The sequence below is a fragment of the Endocarpon pusillum genome (genome assembly GCF_000464535.1).
Source record: "Endocarpon pusillum Z07020 unplaced genomic scaffold scaffold3018, whole genome shotgun sequence".
NCBI lineage: Eukaryota > Fungi > Ascomycota > Eurotiomycetes > Verrucariales > Verrucariaceae > Endocarpon > Endocarpon pusillum.
Genome location: NW_006916278.1, coordinates 23,665 through 41,112, shown reverse-complemented (window position 1 = coordinate 41,112; position 17,448 = coordinate 23,665). Strand labels below are relative to the sequence as shown.

At 51.1% G+C, this 17,448-nt stretch overlaps 6 protein-coding genes across 6 annotated transcripts; 3 read left to right on the top strand and 3 right to left on the bottom strand.

Annotated features, from left to right (window-relative positions):
- Nucleotides 1-42: 42 nt before the first annotated feature.
- Nucleotides 43-1,707, bottom strand: EPUS_06498 (uncharacterized protein; the record flags this gene model as incomplete). Its single annotated transcript, XM_007804202.1, has 1 exon — nucleotides 43-1,707. One exon carries the CDS (start codon nucleotides 1,705-1,707, stop codon nucleotides 43-45), a length of 1,665 nt encoding a protein of 554 aa, XP_007802393.1.
- Nucleotides 1,708-3,314: 1,607 nt separating this feature from the next.
- EPUS_06497 (uncharacterized protein) lies at nucleotides 3,315-6,890 on the top strand (the record flags this gene model as incomplete). Its single annotated transcript, XM_007804201.1, has 1 exon — nucleotides 3,315-6,890. The coding sequence occupies one exon, from the start codon at nucleotides 3,315-3,317 to the stop codon at nucleotides 6,888-6,890; it is 3,576 nt and encodes a 1,191-aa protein (XP_007802392.1).
- Nucleotides 6,891-8,423: 1,533 nt separating this feature from the next.
- Nucleotides 8,424-9,933, bottom strand: EPUS_06496 (uncharacterized protein; the record flags this gene model as incomplete). The annotated part of the gene is made up of 2 exons (XM_007804200.1): nucleotides 8,424-9,440; nucleotides 9,493-9,933. The coding sequence occupies 2 exons, from the start codon at nucleotides 9,931-9,933 to the stop codon at nucleotides 8,424-8,426; spliced, it is 1,458 nt and encodes a 485-aa protein (XP_007802391.1).
- A 1,132-nt stretch (nucleotides 9,934-11,065) lies between these two features.
- EPUS_06495 (ATP-citrate synthase subunit 1) lies at nucleotides 11,066-13,262 on the top strand (the record flags this gene model as incomplete). Its single annotated transcript, XM_007804199.1, has 4 exons — nucleotides 11,066-11,271; nucleotides 11,324-11,630; nucleotides 11,683-12,778; nucleotides 12,829-13,262. 4 exons carry the CDS (start codon nucleotides 11,066-11,068, stop codon nucleotides 13,260-13,262), a joined length of 2,043 nt encoding a protein of 680 aa, XP_007802390.1.
- Nucleotides 13,263-13,770: 508 nt separating this feature from the next.
- On the bottom strand, nucleotides 13,771-14,701 carry EPUS_06494 (uncharacterized protein; the record flags this gene model as incomplete). Its single annotated transcript, XM_007804198.1, has 2 exons — nucleotides 13,771-14,249; nucleotides 14,323-14,701. The coding sequence occupies 2 exons, from the start codon at nucleotides 14,699-14,701 to the stop codon at nucleotides 13,771-13,773; spliced, it is 858 nt and encodes a 285-aa protein (XP_007802389.1).
- Nucleotides 14,702-15,277: 576 nt separating this feature from the next.
- On the top strand, nucleotides 15,278-16,912 carry EPUS_06493 (uncharacterized protein; the record flags this gene model as incomplete). Its single annotated transcript, XM_007804197.1, has 2 exons — nucleotides 15,278-15,649; nucleotides 15,698-16,912. 2 exons carry the CDS (start codon nucleotides 15,278-15,280, stop codon nucleotides 16,910-16,912), a joined length of 1,587 nt encoding a protein of 528 aa, XP_007802388.1.
- Nucleotides 16,913-17,448: the final 536 nt, after the last annotated feature.

Below are 17,448 nucleotides of genomic sequence, written 5' to 3'. Positions count from 1 at the left end.
TCATGTAATAGCTGCCATTAGAAACCGTGTGTCATTTCCTGATTAGCTTGTATTTGCAGGTGGATCAGAAAGAAAGCCATCAGGCACACCCCGAGCTACCACACCCGCTGCACCAACATAGCATCCGAGCATGCTGCTCCACGTATACTTGTATGCTTGTAGCTCTTTAAGCTTCTGGTAAGCATATGTGTTTGCGTAGGCAACGCCAGTAGTCGGATCACGATACCGAGCAGGTAGGGAAGTTATTGGACACAGCTCTTGGTTGGCTTTCGATAGCTTGGGGCCTTTGCGGGTGTTGTAGAAGACGCCGAATTCACCCCGGTCGTTGGGGTTTACTCGTTCGAAACTCGCAAGCATGACCAGATTGCGTGTAGATTGCATAGGTTCAGGTTCAGGTTCAGGTTCAGGTGGTGGAGGTTGAGGCTGTGACTGACTCGGCCGACGCTGTGACGGGTCAACGTAGACTTGTGGTGTGCTGGGCCCATCACTCGGAGCGGTGCTAGGTACATTGGAACCTCCTTCGCTTGGCATAGATGCGTATTCCTGAATCCCTTGTAAAAAGAAATTGTCGAGCCCTTGTGGGGCCGTAAAAGTAACATTGGGAAGTGCTTGGCTAGGTTCCGCTGACTGAATCGATTTTGAGAGCTGTTCCGCTGCTTGCGGTTGTTGCTGTACTGGTGGCTCAGATGGTGCTGGAGTAACGGTTTGAGCTCGAGGGGTGCCTGTGCTTGACTGCACATCCTCTTTAACAGACTCGGGAGCCTCGGGATTCTGCTTTGGCTTCCTTCCCCTCTTCTTGGGTTCAGCAAGCATCTCTTGGTTAGTCTCTTTAGACCCTATTTTGACCAATTTGGTGCCCAACCAGGTAGCTATCCCACTCCACCATGATACCACAGGCCCTTCGAGTTTGCGAGTCTTAAGGGCAGCAAGCTTGGCAGCCTGCTCGTCGGCTCTTCTGCGCTCCATTTCTTCCCACCGATTGAGACTCTTGCTGTTTTTCTTTTCTGTCTTCGCAGCTTCTGCCAATCGGTCTGCCTGTGTCATTTGCTTGGGCTTGTGCTTTTCCCGCTCATGCTCTGCTTTCCTCATCTGTGCAAGTGTTTTGGCTCTTTTCACAGCATGATCTTTGAGACGGGCATGAGTGACTTCTTTGTTCTCAACAGTCTGTTTTCGTGCTGATGCACGTGTTGGACCCTCATTGACATCGGGCAACCAAGAAACGCGCTCCGACTTCTTCTTTGGACGAGGTGCACTTGTAATTGGCGTACTTGTGGAAACAATCTTAACCTTCTTCCTAAGGCCAGAAACTGTGGTAAATGCATCCTGGGCTTTGCGTTTCTTAGCTTTCTGTGCTTTCGCTTGTTGTTGTAGCTCTTTTTCCCCTTCCAGGTCCTCGTCACCCTTAGTATTTGGGTCTTGGTCTTCGTCGTCTGAGGAGGAGTCCAACTGGGCATCGGATCTGTCTTCGTCGCTTTCTTCGAACTCGACGTCTTCTTCCTCGTCTTCTTGAGCAAAGAGTAATGCCACCTCGTCATCATCTTCGCGCTCAATCAGACTTGCCATGCGATTGCCCGCAGTGACTCGACGGTCTCGCCCCGCAATGAGTGTTTCCACTGGCTCAGAGCCATCGCTGCCGTCGTCCGATTCGGATTGGGAGTCATTGTCTTGTTCCACAGGAGGAGCGTCATTCATTTCCTCATCAGCCATTGTAGGGATGCGGGTTTAGTGAAGTTGTCCTTGCGTTCTGATCAGGTCAACAAGCACTGGCTGTGAATGTATTTCGGTGGCTGTACCACGTGTGGTGCAGCTCTGCCGGGTCCTTGTTAGTCACTTCGGTGGTCAACAGGGACCTGCTGGGCAGTGAATTAGTGTGAATTAGTCAAGCTGCGCCCCACCCGATAGATTTGAAGGTATCCCCCGATTCATTAGGGCCAAACCTGAAACATTGCGGGGGCCTTATTTCAGGTACTAATGTGCGTCCCTGGGCAGGCGACAGACCATACATCCTCTCCATCCTGGATGCAGATAGCAGAACTTGCCCTGCTTCGACGCTTCCGACCCTTTTTACTGCAGCACTAAGGTTTCTGCCCCTGGACTCTTCCCCGCGTAATCCTGCTTGGAACCTCCACGCACTTTGGCGAGCCACTGTCAATGTGATGACTTTGATGAACTTTCGGTATGGAAGATCGGAGAAGCACACCATTCGGCTTCTACGTAGTACATGCATTCCAGAGTCAGGGGCAAAGATAATTGCATGGAGGGTGTCCTCGTCTGATACCTAATGTTTGCTCGACGCTGCCACTCTCCCAGGACCGCAATACTATCAAGGGCTTGGTGAGGAGTGGACTGTGGATGTTGATGAGGGAATAACACGAAGTAGTGGTGCACTGCATGGACAAGCGGCCGCAATTTAGATGGGAGCATTGGTTGTGACTGATGACAGGGGCCTTTTCTACCGTGGTTGGCTGCTCGACTCATTATTGGCTTTCAGTGAACAGCAAGGCTGTACAAGAGAAGGGAGGTGATATTCCGAAACAGTAACCCCAAAAAGCCCAAGTGGACGGGGTGCTGCTAACAGTGCCCTCGATTAACCGAGATTCTGAAAACGAACGTCCTGTCTGTCTTGTAGATCTATTCACCTCATAGAACATCACGAAATATCGTGCAAATGAAACTGGCCCAAGTCTGCACGCTGTCACATCCGTTTGGAGACACGCTAGATCCCAGCAGCGTTGTTTCTCTGGGATCCGCAACCTGGAAAATCCACTCCTGCATAATTGTCAGTCTTGAACCACGCTTTGTGCTCATCCTCTATCCCGTTCCTACGCTTCTTCTGTACAACTTTTCGACTCACTGCTCTTTTAATCGGCCGGTCACTGACACCATTGCCATAGTGTTTGACCACTTCTGCTGCTGTGCCAGCGCTTACACTCCTTACATCCCCTCATCAAGCCTTCTTCAGATTGAGCACACCGCTCCACCATTCGAATTGACGATACCATCTTTCTAATTCCGGAGTATCTATCCGCTTTCGCGTCTCGTTCCGACCGTTGCTTAGAATAGCACGCCAGAACATTACATTCAGCATTGATCCAAAACCCTTATTCGGTCTTCTTCCACTCCTCTCTTACAGAACAGGGACGCCGATACATCCACCTTCAGAACTTCGCTTGGACCGAGGAATATCGAGAGTTGACTGTTCAAGGCTTCGGGCTTATGATTGAGGGGTCCCCTTGGCTACACTGGGGTCTGACGTAGATAAAGGACACTGCATTTGCGACCATCACACTACCTCACTAGGAGAACTACAGAATATGTCCTCTGGGTCGAGGCCGGAAAGTCGCCTCAGTTCGAGCTATTTGGCTCAAACAGCGTCTTCGGTCCCACGCTCAGGATCATCTACATCAAATACCTCTCCCGTCGACCCTAACACAGGAAACATTCCAAAAACATCATTTAGTGCGGCGAACACTATGAACACGAACAACTCAGGACTGGGCAGCGCGCGGCTTGGGGCAGGCTCCCCGCTCCATGACTCTAACACTCGACTCTTCCCGAAACGTACCAGAGAGCTTCAAGCCCAGGAAGGTCTCTCGCCGGGTATCTGGGGTCCTCCTACTGCGAGTGGCAATTCTACCCCTCTACGTGAAAATATCCCAGAATCACCCACTCAGGACGGTTTCCCCGACCTCGTCCCTCCGGCAGACTCCGACCTCAATAGTCCTGCTAGACGAGCCAGGGCCGGGACAGTGCCTTCGAGGTTCTCCCCTGTCGGCACTTTGAATGGTATGAATGTTCAGCAGACCTTGCTTTCGAAGACATCTCGGCCCACCCCATCAACCAGCCCTTTCAAACCTCCTGCTACGGCCGTGACTGATGCACCATCTTCCAAGCTGCTTGCAGCAAGCTCAAGCAATGCAGCGCTGTTGTCACGCCTACGAGCAGGCTCCATGCCACAGAGGTCCAACTTCCTAGGGTCCTCTAACCCTTTCGGAAACTCCCTCTTTTCCACTAACTGGGCACCTAGTCGTGAGAGGACTTCGACCTTGGCTAGTATAAAATCACTTGAGGATCCTTCATCTCCAGCTCAATCGACCTTCTCAAAAGATGGTCTTACAGATTCCGATGTCAGAACCCTTGATTACCTTGGTCTTGTAGAGACCCCGCAACAGCCTCGAGCTACTCTTGCCCGACCAACGACCAACGACGGCATGTCACAGCAGCAGGTACTTGGCCTACCTCAACTGCTAGATTACAATATGCTCACTAGGAACGCGAACCGATTTCGTTCATACTCTGTCAATGCAGCTGCCAAGTATGAGGATGACGATGAACTCGGCGTGTCGTACTCTGGTCTCCCTAGCGGTACACTCACACCTTCTGCCGCTGCCCTGGACGCCCAGCTAGCTGCCACTCAAGCTCAGATCCATCAGCACAACCTGGCCGTCCAAGCATTCGCTAATCATGCTTCAGTCAGTCGCCCTAGAGCCCGCACCGCGGGAATCCTGGATACGCCTCCACAGCGAGCGTCGCTTCGCAACTATCTTGCAAATCCTTCCAGACTAGACAACAGTATGAGTGCAGCCGATATGCCGCTGGAGGAGGGCAATGAGTACGAGAAATTGGCAGAATCTGTAAGACTATTGCAGATGAATGGCATCAATACCGATTCTCGGCAGAATAAAGTCGATGACGATGGCACAGTTGCGTCACGGTCACTTTGGATTGGTAGCATTCCCAATTCCACAACGGTCAGTTCTCTGGACGCCATATTCAGCATCTACGGGCCGATCGAGTCTACTCGGGTTCTAACGCACAAAAATTGTGGGTTCGTCAACTTCCACAATGTGACCAACGCCATTCAAGCTAAACAGCTTCTGAATGGCAAAGAAATATTCCCAGGCGCTGGCCCGGTCAGGATTGGCTACGCAAAAGCCCCAAGCTCTACGGGCACACCAGGCAATGATACAGTACAACAGTCGCCTACAGCCGATCCACATTCGGACACGTTGTCACCCAATGCGCGCAGTGGCGAACGTGAGGGATTTAACAGCAATGACATAAATGCGAAAACCTCCGCAGCTGCCATGCAAGTTCCCAATTTAGCTGATCTCAAGTCAGAAATGATGAGCATTGTGCTCGATTTCGGAGCAACGGACGGAGCTGCTACCAAGATCTCTAACAGCATCGACGGTGCTATCGCCTATGATCATTACAAGAAAGAGATCCCACCAACGTCGGAACCCAGCCATGCCAGAATATTTGATGCACCTAGACTGCGTGATATACGCAAGAGAATTGACAATCAGGTTTGTAGTCATGGCGAACTCGAAGAAACAGCCGTTCAAATGTTGCCTGAGATCACGGAGCTTGCGTCAGATTATCTGGGCAATACTGTGGTGCAAAAGATGTTTGAGTATTGCTCTGAGGAGTTGAAAGAGCAGATGCTTACGCAGCTTGCACCTCATCTGGCAGAGATTGGTGTACACAAGAACGGCACATGGGCTGCACAGAAGATCATTGATGTGTGCAGGACGATATCGCAGATGACCATGATCGTCGATCATCTACGGCCTTACACAGTTCCGTTGTTCTTAGACCAGTATGGCAATTACGTTTTGCAATGTTGTCTTCGCTTTGGATCTCCTTTCAACGACTTCATCTTCGAGGCCATGCTCAGCCGGATGTGGGAAATTGCACAGGGCAGATTTGGAGCACGAGCAATGCGTGCTTGTCTGGAAAGTCATCATGCAACTAAAGAGCAGCAAAGAATGTTGGCCTCGGCGATCGCATTACACAGTGTCCAGCTTGCTACGAATACCAATGGAGCACTCCTCCTGACTTGGTTCCTGGACACATGCACGTTTCCTCAACGCCGAACAGTCCTTGCTCCACGCCTCGTTCCTCATCTGGTTCATCTCTGCACTCACAAGGTCGCGTACTTGACAGTCCTTAAAGTCATCAATCAACGAAATGAGGGGGATGCACGAGAAACTATACTCAGAGCTCTCTTTTTCAGCCCTAATGACACCACCCTTGAGCAGATTCTGGGTGACCAGTCTTCTGGTGCGACCTTGATCTTCAAAGTGTTGACCACGCCGTTCTTCGACGAAGACATGCGATCAGAAGTCGTGAAGAATGTGGCAAAGGTCCTAACCAAGATCAAGGCACAGCCAAGCCAGGGCTACAAACGGCTCATGGATGAAGTCGGAATGTCCTCTCGGGCTGCCCAAAACCAAGTACAGAATCATGCCCATCCCATCAACAACGATCGCCAGCGCCAGCTACCACAGCAGAGCAATGTTGGTTTTCTGCCACAGCCACCACTGGAGCGCCAATACAGCGGCCAGTATGTTCCGAATATGAATGCAGCTGCATTTGAAGCCGGGCAGGGCCTGGCTAGAACTGGTTCTGCCGATTCAATTAATTTTACGCCTCACAACTTCAACATGAATGGACCCACCCAGTCCGCTTACCCAGCGCAAACCCCGATCCAACAGATGGCTCCACAATATCAATCCTTCTTCGCGGCTCCGCAACGTAATGGCAACAACTACATGCAGGCCGCTCAAGCGAATGCATTCACAGGTTATGCAACACCACCGCCTTCCATAGATACCATGAGTTACCGCAACGTCTCTCAAAATCACGGCTCACCACTTACTGGACCTGCTCCGATGGGAAGTCCCATGATTAACGGTGGTTCTGGGTTCGGCCAGCAGGGTTACAGCCCAGTCATAGGCGGTAACATGTACGGTTACCCTCAACAAGGGTACATGTCAAATCAGCAGATGCAAGCAGTGAATGGTGGTGGTGGCAGCGGTAGAAGGGGCAGGGTATTACCCCCCTGCAGTTCCTGTTTTCTGATCTCTACTGACTGCATGCTGTAGAGATGATAATGCGGTTCCGAGGCCGTTACACTTGACTGAATCATTGCACCCGTTGTGCATGTTGTTTGTCTGCGGGTAAGACTGATTGCTCTGGCGGCTGGCTCGTCACTGATACCCGCAATTCTTTTGGACGTCTGGTCCAACAATTCTACAACCCACCACTTTTCGTGCAGCCACTACCTTTTCTCTTCTTTGTCAAACACATGAGCCTCACGTTCGCTATTTTAGCTACATCAGATGCTACGACTCTTGTCAGTGTGTACAAAATTATACCAAATCCTCTTGGAGTCTCTCCTGCGGCCACCGTTGCCACAACAAATATAGCGCACGTCACGATCTATCGGTTGGATGGTGTTCTCGAGGGAAAAAAAAAGGGGGAAATACGTCTTCTGGCGGATGGCCACACGGCCTGGCAGGCTAAATAGAGCAAAGGGCATCTACTGATCTTTCCACACATGAAAAGGATGATGAAGGCGTATGGATGCTGTTGTGGCAAGTGAATCCCAACAAAGATCCGAGCCAATTGAAACATCCATGCGACAGGCAGGTTCAAATTATGCCATAGATGGAGCTATCAAAATCACCGCACGTTATGGCTTTTTTCCCTCTTCCTCTGAACTGATTTTTCATGTTTCCTTCCACTCACCCTGAGCTTGTGGTGGGACTATTCAAGATGGATGAAAATTCTTGCATCGTTCTCAACTCAACGCCTGAGACTCCTCCACCGAAGCGCCCATCATGTTCCTTCACATTGATACCGTATGTCAGTCAATCCGCCCCTCCATCCGGAACGGGTAGCATGGCCTTCCTTCCGTCCGTCTATTCATCAAAATGAGAACCTAAGAACAGCGCTGGCAGCATCCAGGTATCCAATCAAATCAGCGCCTAACATCCGTTCGTTCAACTAACCAATCAATCCCTGGAAGGGAGAGGTCCCGCAACGGGATGCCATGTCAAGCAAGATGGATCGCGAATCCCTCGAACCTCCTTCGATTCTACATCCACGAGCCTACATTCCTGGTCGAGCTGGCAGTCTTCCTTCGGCTGATTCTTGCCGTGCGCGAATAGCGGGGGGCAGGTTGGGTTCGTCTGATGGTGGGGTAAAGTAGTGCAATGGACAGTGGTCATGAGTTTCTCTGCATGTACTGTACCGTGGTCTCACGAACACTGGGAACACTGTATGGAGCCGAGCCAATCTTCTATTATACTAGCTATTGTAGGAAAAGACTGGCTTGGTACGGAACGAGACTACCATTGCGAGAAAAGAACAACGGGACTGTTTCTAAAACATTGTATTAAAAGCTAAACTCCGCACTGTAAGGCTCATATGCCTCACTCAGCCAGCAAGGGCAGGGCAAACGCCATCTTACCGATTCTCTTCCTTTTGCGCATCGAGGTGTCTATGCCTCTCGAAAACAGACCCGGCCCGCGCTCTAGATAACGTAGCTAGCAAATGATACAATCGGGATTGCTGACACCTGAACACACCGAGTTCTTCCGCCCCATCTAAGAATCTCCTCTCATGATGTTGCTTTACGCAACGCCGAATTCCTTGATATCAGTCTTTTTGTTGTTCAACGCTAACGGCACAATACCCGAGACGTGCATTTCCGGACCAAAGACATGCATATTCAAACCCAACTCCTCGCCAACACCCTTGATGTTTCTAAGACCTTCTTGGTAATTAGGACCAGCGCGTCGGACCCAGATTTGCACATTGTGCTCGACCAAGACCGGCGCAACTTCTCGGAGGGCTTTGATGACACCTTTGAAGGTGGTGGCGACGTTGGTGAAGTTGGCGATACCACCACCGACGAAAAGAACCTTGCCCTCTGGATGTGCCGGAGCGCGGAGCATCAGCTCAAGGACGGTACGGGCGTAATTGTAGGTCTGCGCCTCATTAGGGGCGCCGGAGTACTCGCCATAGTTGGCAAGCTCGCTGACGAAGCCGGCCGAGGCAATGGCATCAGCATAGACGACTGAAGCGCCACCACCTGCAACAAGGGTCCAGATACGGCCGGACCCATTGAGCACGGTCAATTTAAGCGAAGCACCGGTTTTGGCATCCATGTCCGAAATGTATTTCTCCTCTTTGCTAAGCTCACGTCCAAAAGGTGCTGGAAACTCCATTGGTGGACCAACATCGACCGTGACTTTGCCATCAGCTTTGACACCCGGTAGGCCCAGAGCTGCAGGACTGCGGGCAATGGCCCATTTGGTGCCACATTCGAAATCAGCGGTCTGATCGAGTTTGGCGGCAAGGTCGAGGAAGTGAACTTCAGCGGATGTAGCATCAGCGTTGGGAATAACGACCAATGGGTTGATCTCGAGGTATGTGAATTGGCAATCAACATAGACGGCGTATAGTCTTGAGATAAAGTCGACTAGGACATTGTGAAGACCTTTTGGCACCTTCTTGAGCAGGGTTGCGGCAATCTCCTCGTTTGAAGGGTAGTCCTTCAGGTTGACTGGGATCAGTAGCTTTTCTGCTTTTGCGTCAACATCGCCAACGTCAACACCACCTTCATGAGTGAAGAGGATCCAGTCTCCCTAGACATTTGGTCAGCACCAAGGACAATCGAGTCCGTATCGGCTCGCTCACCTCTCTGGCAGAGTTGATGTTGATGTAGTATTCGGTATCAGCAGGATGAGGCACGAATGGCTCCACTAGGAAATTCCTCAGGTACCCAGTTACTGTCTCCACCTTCTGCTCCTTGCCGGCTCTTGCCTCGATCCATTCTCTGGCCTCAGCCCATGTCTTGTTGAGGGCGAGCAGACCACTCTTGCCCCGTCTCTTGATCAACTGATCTGGTTTTGCAACGAATTTTGCGCCTGGTGCCAGTAGCCATGGGTAAGTAGCTTCAGCTTGATCGAGAATGGCGGAGGGGTTAGCATCCTCTGGGAAGTTGAGAGAGGCAAGCCTCGAAGGAGCATTGTGAGTTGCTGCAGGAGGAAGAGGGGTTGGCTTGATGACAGGGGCACGAGTGAGGTGATAGTTGAGAATGGCCTTGCCATCAGCTTCGAGGATAGATTTGGCAGACATAACGGCGGTGAGTGTAAGTGTAGTAGGGAGAGTATAGGCGGGAGAGTCAAGGTCTTTGGGTTGCGATCAAGAGGAGACGGAGGCAAGGCGTGGGCAGGAGAATTTTCAGATCAGTTTGTACGGTAGCTGGCAAGAGCTTCTCTGGGGAGACAATTCCGATGGATTGGAGTTACTCCGGGGATCAAAATCGTTGGAGAAAGGTTTGGAGCTCTAAACTTTTACTGGGTAGCCGGACTTGGAGATCAATTGGATTTAGTTGTCATTGCTGGTCGCTGCAGGGATATTTTTGGGTTGGTGTTGGTTGGGGGCTTGCTCGGTAAGCACTTGAATCTGTAGTTCAACTCACCAGAATAGCTCAGCGCGGAAGATGCGCTTCTACAGGGTCATTTGATGTTTGCAATAAGTCACAGTTGAATGTACTGATCATTGACTTCGTCCACCTGTATAGTAGCAGTCGACGCTACTCCTGCTATCCTCAGCTTCCATCCCTCTGCTACCCTCATCGCAACTCGGAGTCCGACCCGGAGCGGGAGCACTCGTTCTTGTCCTCCAGCGGATTTGAGAAGGGACGCGAGCCTACCCATACCGTAGAGTGCCTAACCTAGCTTTCCGAAGGTAGCGATCCCGTAGTACTCGAGGAATATAGTAGATCCAGGCAGCTTATTGCATTTAGCGTGAGAGACAAGACCCTGGTTGGATTATACTACTAAGTTATGGTTGATGGGTTGGATAAAAAAAGAGGTGTTGACTCTCTAGTAGTGGTTGCAAGGGGCGGACCCAACGGGACAGGGATCCGAAGCTGAGCATCTGCCCCAGCTTCTCTTTTTTTCGGAGATACCATACCCGCAACACATTCTCCAACCAAACAACAGCGACTCACCCCCAGCACTCACTCAACTCTCTCTTCCCATCCGCCCTCTTATCCGATCCAACGCCATTGTACTGCTAGGTCAGACGGAGAAGGTCCATAGATTCTTCCATAAGCTCACTGATCTACCATCCTGACCAAGTCCGTGATCCTTCCTTCCCATTCTCCTTCTCATACCACTTCCCGATTGCGCTTGTGAACCTCTCTTCGTCCAAGCATCAGTTACTCTTACGCTTTTGCACCCAGTTCGTCTCTACTGACACCATGGGTCTTCCAGCTCCTCAAGGTTCACCTCCTGAAGGGTCTCCCAAAATGACTGCTGGCACTCCCATCGTCAATGGCACATCCAATGGTGTTGCTACAAACCCGAATAACCCCAATGAGCACATCAAACGCTTCGAAGCACCCTCGAGAACTCTCAGTCCGCTTAAGCACGCTCTATTTCACAACAAAACAAGATGTTTCGTCTAGTAAGTACAAACTGGGCCCCGGGGCAATCAATTGGTTCTAAACATGGTCCAGCGGCATGCAACCCCGAGCTGTGCAAGGAATGCTCGACTTCGACTTCATTTGCAAGCGTAGTACTCCTTCGGTAGCAGGTATCATCTATACTTTTGGTGGTCAATTCGTCAGCAAGATGTACTGGGGTACCAGCGAGACTCTCCTGCCTGTTTACCAGGACGTGAACAAGGCAATGGCCAAGCACCCTGATGTTGATACCGTCGTCAACTTTGCTTCATCGCGATCAGTTTACAGCTCTACCATGGAGTTGATGCAGCTTCCTCAGATCAGGTCAATTGCCATCATCGCCGAAGGTGTACCAGAACGAGTAAGTGAAGCAGCACCGGCACTTGCCAGATAGATACTAATGATCTGTACAGCGAGCTCGCGAGATCATGGTAGCAGCCAAGGAGAAGGGCGTTACAATAATTGGTCCTGCCACTGTCGGAGGTATCAAGCCTGGTGCATACAAAATCGGCAACACGGGTGGGATGATGGACAACATCGTTGCATCCAAACTTTACCGGAAGGGTTCTGTTGGCTACGTCTCCAAATCCGGTGGTATGTCCAATGAACTGAACAACATCATCTCGTCCAACACCGATGGTGTATACGAGGGCGTTGCGATTGGTGGTGACAGATACCCGGGAACCTCGTTCATTGACCATCTTCTACGATATCAAGCAGAGCCAGAATGCAAGATTTTGCTACTGCTGGGTGAGGTTGGTGGTGTTGAGGAATACCGAGTGATCGAGGCCGTGAAGAAGGGCACAATCACAAAACCAATTGTGGCTTGGGCGATTGGCACCTGCGCAGGCATGTTCAAGACTGAGGTTCAATTTGGTCACGCCGGTGCTTCTGCCAACTCACAGCTTGAAACTGCAAACATGAAGAACCAATCGATGAAGGAGGCAGGATTCTTCGTTCCCGACACATTCGAGGATATGCCTGCTGTTTTGGCCTCAGTTTACCAAAGTCTGGTTAAACAAGGCAGCATAAAGCCTTCCCCGGAGCCAGTCCCCCCCAAGATCCCTATCGACTACTCCTGGGCCCAGGAACTTGGTCTCATCCGAAAGCCAGCCGCCTTTATTTCCACCATCTCCGATGATCGTGGACAAGAATTGTTGTACGCCGGCATGCCCATCTCGGATGTCTTCCGAGAGGACATCGGCATTGGTGGTGTGATGTCGCTTCTATGGTTCCGTCGCCGTCTACCGCTCTATGCTAGTAAATTCTTGGAGATGGTCCTCATGTTGACTGCTGATCACGGTCCGGCCGTCTCTGGCGCTATGAACACTATCATCACCACGCGTGCCGGCAAGGACTTGATCTCTTCGCTGGTTGCCGGTCTCTTGACCATTGGCTCAAGATTCGGCGGTGCCCTGGACGGTGCGGCTGATGAGTTTACGAAGGCTTTTGACAAGGGTCTCAGCCCAAGAGAATTTGTTGACACCATGAGAAAAGAAAATAAGCTCAGTGAGTACCATGTGGATTCCATTGGATGTTCCCCGGCTAATCTAGTTTAGTTCCGGGTATCGGTCACCGTGTCAAGTCGCGATCCAACCCCGATCTCCGTGTCGAGCTTGTCAAAGAATTTGTCATGAAGAACTTTGCCTCGCACAAACTCCTCGACTACGCTATCGCCGTTGAGACGGTCACCACCTCCAAGAAGGACAATCTCATCCTCAACGTCGATGGTTGTGTCGCCGTCTGCTTCGTCGATCTCCTCCGTAACTGTGGCGCCTTTTCTCCGGAAGAAGCTGAGGACTACCTGAACATGGGTGTCCTCAACGGACTTTTCGTTCTCGGGCGCAGCATCGGCTTGATTGCTCATTTCCTTGACCAGAAGAGACTGCGGACCGGCCTGTACCGACATCCTTGGGATGACATCACCTACCTACTTCCAACTTTGGGTAAGGGTGGACCGGGTAACGAGGGCAGAGTTGAGGTCAGCTTGTAGAACATCTCAGCATTGCGTCTGCTCTCGCCTATAGAGGCTTAGGTGAGGTGGCCAAAGGCTTGCAATTCACGGCTTGGAGTTTTCAGAGAGAGCTTTTTATTTGTTAGATGGACCAGGTAGTCAGGATGACTGTCCGGCTGTGTCTCTCGACCAGAGCACGGAAGCGTGATTATCAAGAGAGATAATTATCAAATTTATTTCTTATTCGAGAGTTATGTTCTCTTTGGGATCCCGCGAATCCCCCCTAAGTACATCAGTGTCGCTCTATATATCATCAAAACTGGTGTTAACCACAACCCAGCCAGCCTGCTTGATGTACAATTTCCTCACCAAACTTATTCAACATATGGCGTAACATGGCAGCCTCGAAGCCCTTATTCCCGTTCGATGAGTGAGCTGGGTTGAACAACAGACCACAGGTTCTTCCGGACTGTTCCACCCAAATTCCTTCCCTACCTTTCCTTCTCAGTCCGCCGGTTTCGCCCCAAACTCCAACTTCCTTTTGGTGTCATCTACCTTGGGACTCGCCCTCCGCACCGTCACGCTCCCATCCGCCACCCCAAAACGCCTCGGGTCCCGTCCTACCGCTGAAAATGCCCACCTCCAACACCCCTTCGATGGACTTGATCGCGTTGGCCAGGTGTTCGACTTCCCAGATGCCGTCTTTGCCGCGGCCTTCTGATCGGCTGTCGTTGTCTGCGCCGTTATTGCTGACACCGGCGTTGTGCCGTGGGGTGGTGGAGGTAGAGGTGGAGGTGGATTTGCGGTCTGAGGAGGTGAGGAGGCGCGGGAAGGGTGCATCGATGATGAAGAAATCCTGGTCGGTTTTCAGGGGGCTACCGTTAGGGGTGTGGCCTTCTCTTAGATGTGGGGAGGGGGAGCCGAGCTCGCGGAGTCGGACCAGGACTTGTCGGGCGGCGATGGGGGCTACTTCGATGGGGATGGAGGGCCAGGAGGTTAGGAGGCGGGATTGCAGTTTACGCTGGTCTTCAGCGGTGGAATTGTCAGCGGAGGGAGTGGATGGTTGGGAAGGATAGAGTAGAATAGGGAGCTTCCTGACCAGCAACGCATATGAATTTCTTAGATCGCATAGCCACGAGCTTTTCTTGGAACAAACATGCTCCTCCGCCTTTTATGCAGTTGAGATCTTCATCTACTTCGTCTGCGCCGTCAAAGCAGATGTCCAGCACTGCTTCCTCGGGTATGGAGTCGAATTGAACGGCCTTCAACCCGGCATCCAGGATCAATTGGCGGGATTGGTGGCCTGTAGGGACGAAGCAGACGCGGGATACGTCCTGCTCGAGGGCATTGATGGCTTCGACGACATATACAATGGTTGTGCCGGATCCGATGCCGACAAAGCGTGGGTCGGGTGGGAAATTCTCCCTGACTGCTTGGACTGCAGCCGCCCGTTTGGACTCTTCGATGCCGTGCGACATGGTAGAAAGTGGATGGGAGGAGCTGCAGGGGCGTGGAGAATATGTGGACAGAAGGGCAAAGGAGCGAGCGAGGTATTGGATACAAGGCGGATATAATCCAGACCGTCTGGCTGTATATCTACCCAGGTATGTATCGTCATTAACGTTCAATAACTGGGCCGGCGGGGTTATCAGACCTGTGTAATTTGAGATCTGCAAAGACGGTCCTGGTAAGCTTCATGTGGGGGAATGGAAGTTGAATGGGCTCCTCTGCCGGGTCTCTACCGAGCTTGGGTTCCCAGCTGTCACGCTGGCCACTGGGCCGAGCAGTTCATGCCAGTAATACTCCGTAGTGGGGTGGGAAAGATATGCGGGTTGCCGGTGAGGGCCTGCTGGGGAACGCCGAGGTTTAGCCGACGCTGACATAGCTGCCAAGGCCCCTCTGTGGCTTCTCCAATATCTTTTTGGGTACTCCGTATCATACTTACTATAAGGTTTATTAGTTATTACGATTGGGTATCTGGGATATGGGATTAGCGTCCAGTACGCACTCGTCGCCATCGCCTTTCTTCAGGCTGTTCCCTTCGTGCCGACACCATGACGGCTACTGCAACCACTCCACCACTAATCCAAGCTCCAACTGCCAAAGAAAAGAAGTATGATCGTCAGCTTCGGCTTTGGGCTGCCAGCGGTCAGCAAGCTTTGGAGGATAGTCACGTTCTCCTGGTCATAGCGAGCAACGGCGACGATGGCTCTGGATCCAGCGTAGCTGGCGTCGAGACTCTCAAGAACCTCGTTCTGCCGAGTATTGGAAATTTCACGATTGCAGACTCAGCGAAGGTCACAGAAGCCGACCTGGGAATCAACTTCTTCTTGAGATCACAGAGCCTGGGACAATCAAGAGCAGAAGAGTGCAAGCAACTGCTGGAAGAGCTCAACCCTGATGTCCAGGGACATGCAATAACTACAGTGTGTAAAGCCATCTCTGGACTAAATACTTGACTCACCTCGTATCAGCCACTCTCCGACTTGCTCAAGGATCCCTCCCGCCTCCGACCTTATAATCTCATTATCCTTTGTGCCCCTCTTCCCCAAGAACAGCGCCGCATCATCTGTGAGTACGCTCAACAATACTCAGTCTGCCTTATCCACATCCAATCCGCTGGTTTCTACTCCTCCTTCTCCATCCAACTCCCATCAGTCTTCCCCATAGTCGATACACATCCGGACCCAGACTCGATACAGGACCTTAGACTCCTTTCGCCGTGGCCAGAGTTGCTGGCAGAAGTGAAAGCATTAGACGATCTTGATAAGCTGGAAGATCATGATCATGGCCATGTTCCCTACGCTCTAATACTTCTGTACTACCTTGAAAAGTGGAAGCAAAATAATGAAGGCAAAGCACCTGATACATTCAAGGACAAAACACAGTTCAGAGACATGGTCCGGGCAGCAGCAAGAACGGACAATGCAGAAGGTGGAGAAGAAAATTTCGACGAGGCTGCGGCTGCCGTGCTGAAGACCGTTGCCCCTTTCTCGATAAAGAGTGGTTGCAGAGAGATGTTCGAGAAGGACTCATGTAAAGTCATAAATGAGGATTCAGCCAGCTTCTGGATCATCGCCGCCGCAATCAAGACATTCTATGAGACGCATGGTGTTTTGCCTCTTCCAGGGTCATTACCGGATATGAAGGCTAAATCAGCCGATTACATCAAGCTTCAAAATATCTACAAGAGCAAGGCAAGGAAGGATGTTGCAGAAGTGTCTCAATCTGTACGGTCGATGGAGAAGAAGTTTAGCAGGAAAGACGTGATTCCGGATGGCGAGATCGAAGCCTTTTGCAAGAATGCTGCTCACGTCAAAGTATTAGAGGGCAGCCTACTGCCTCAGCTGCGGATCGAGAAAGGGGATATACAGACCAGAAAAACGATGCTGAACGAGCTGCAGAATACTGAGACGCTTCTGCCGATCTTGCTTGCTTTCGAAAATGGCAGTAGATCACAACTGGATGATATGATCGCAAACAATGGCAAGATTGATTTCGAGGCACTGAACAATCAATTTGCAGAGGTTGATCGAGTGGGAGGGCGAGAGCTTCATAATATCTCATCGGTGACAGGCGGAATGGTGGCTCAGGAAGCTATCAAGATCATTACGCGGCAGTATGTCCCGGTGAATAATACTTGCATATTCGATGGGATCGGGGGGACTACGCTTGTGCTCAAGCTGTGATGCATTAGCATGGACTGGTGACTGACACTAAATGTGAATGATTGCATTTAGCAGGACGAAAACAGCATTTGATTGGCTTTAGCGGGCGAGTACTCTGAGCGAAAGTGCTATGCTATTGACCGGGCTCATGATGAAGCATTAAGTATAGAAGCATCCGTCTACTTTGGATGCACCTGACAGGCACAGGGCAAAAGTCTCGACAATTACAAGTCCAGCGTATGTGCAGCACAGAAAGAAAGTCCAGCGTGGTCCTCAGCCATCACTTCTTGCTGATCTCAAGAGACTCTTCGTGGACGATTTTTCTTTCCCTAATGTTTATGAAATCCACATTGCAACGCAGTCAAATCAAGTGAACTGAAGCCAAAGAATGGCAGGACACACCACGCTTCTCCACCATTTCCCTTACTTCCCAGAAGACCCAAAAGCCCCAGCATATATCCAAGAAGCTGACGATTCCATGCGAAATGTTTGACTACTTCTAAATCTCCAGATCATCTATATCGGAGAGGAACCCCGAAAAGGAAACGACCAAATCC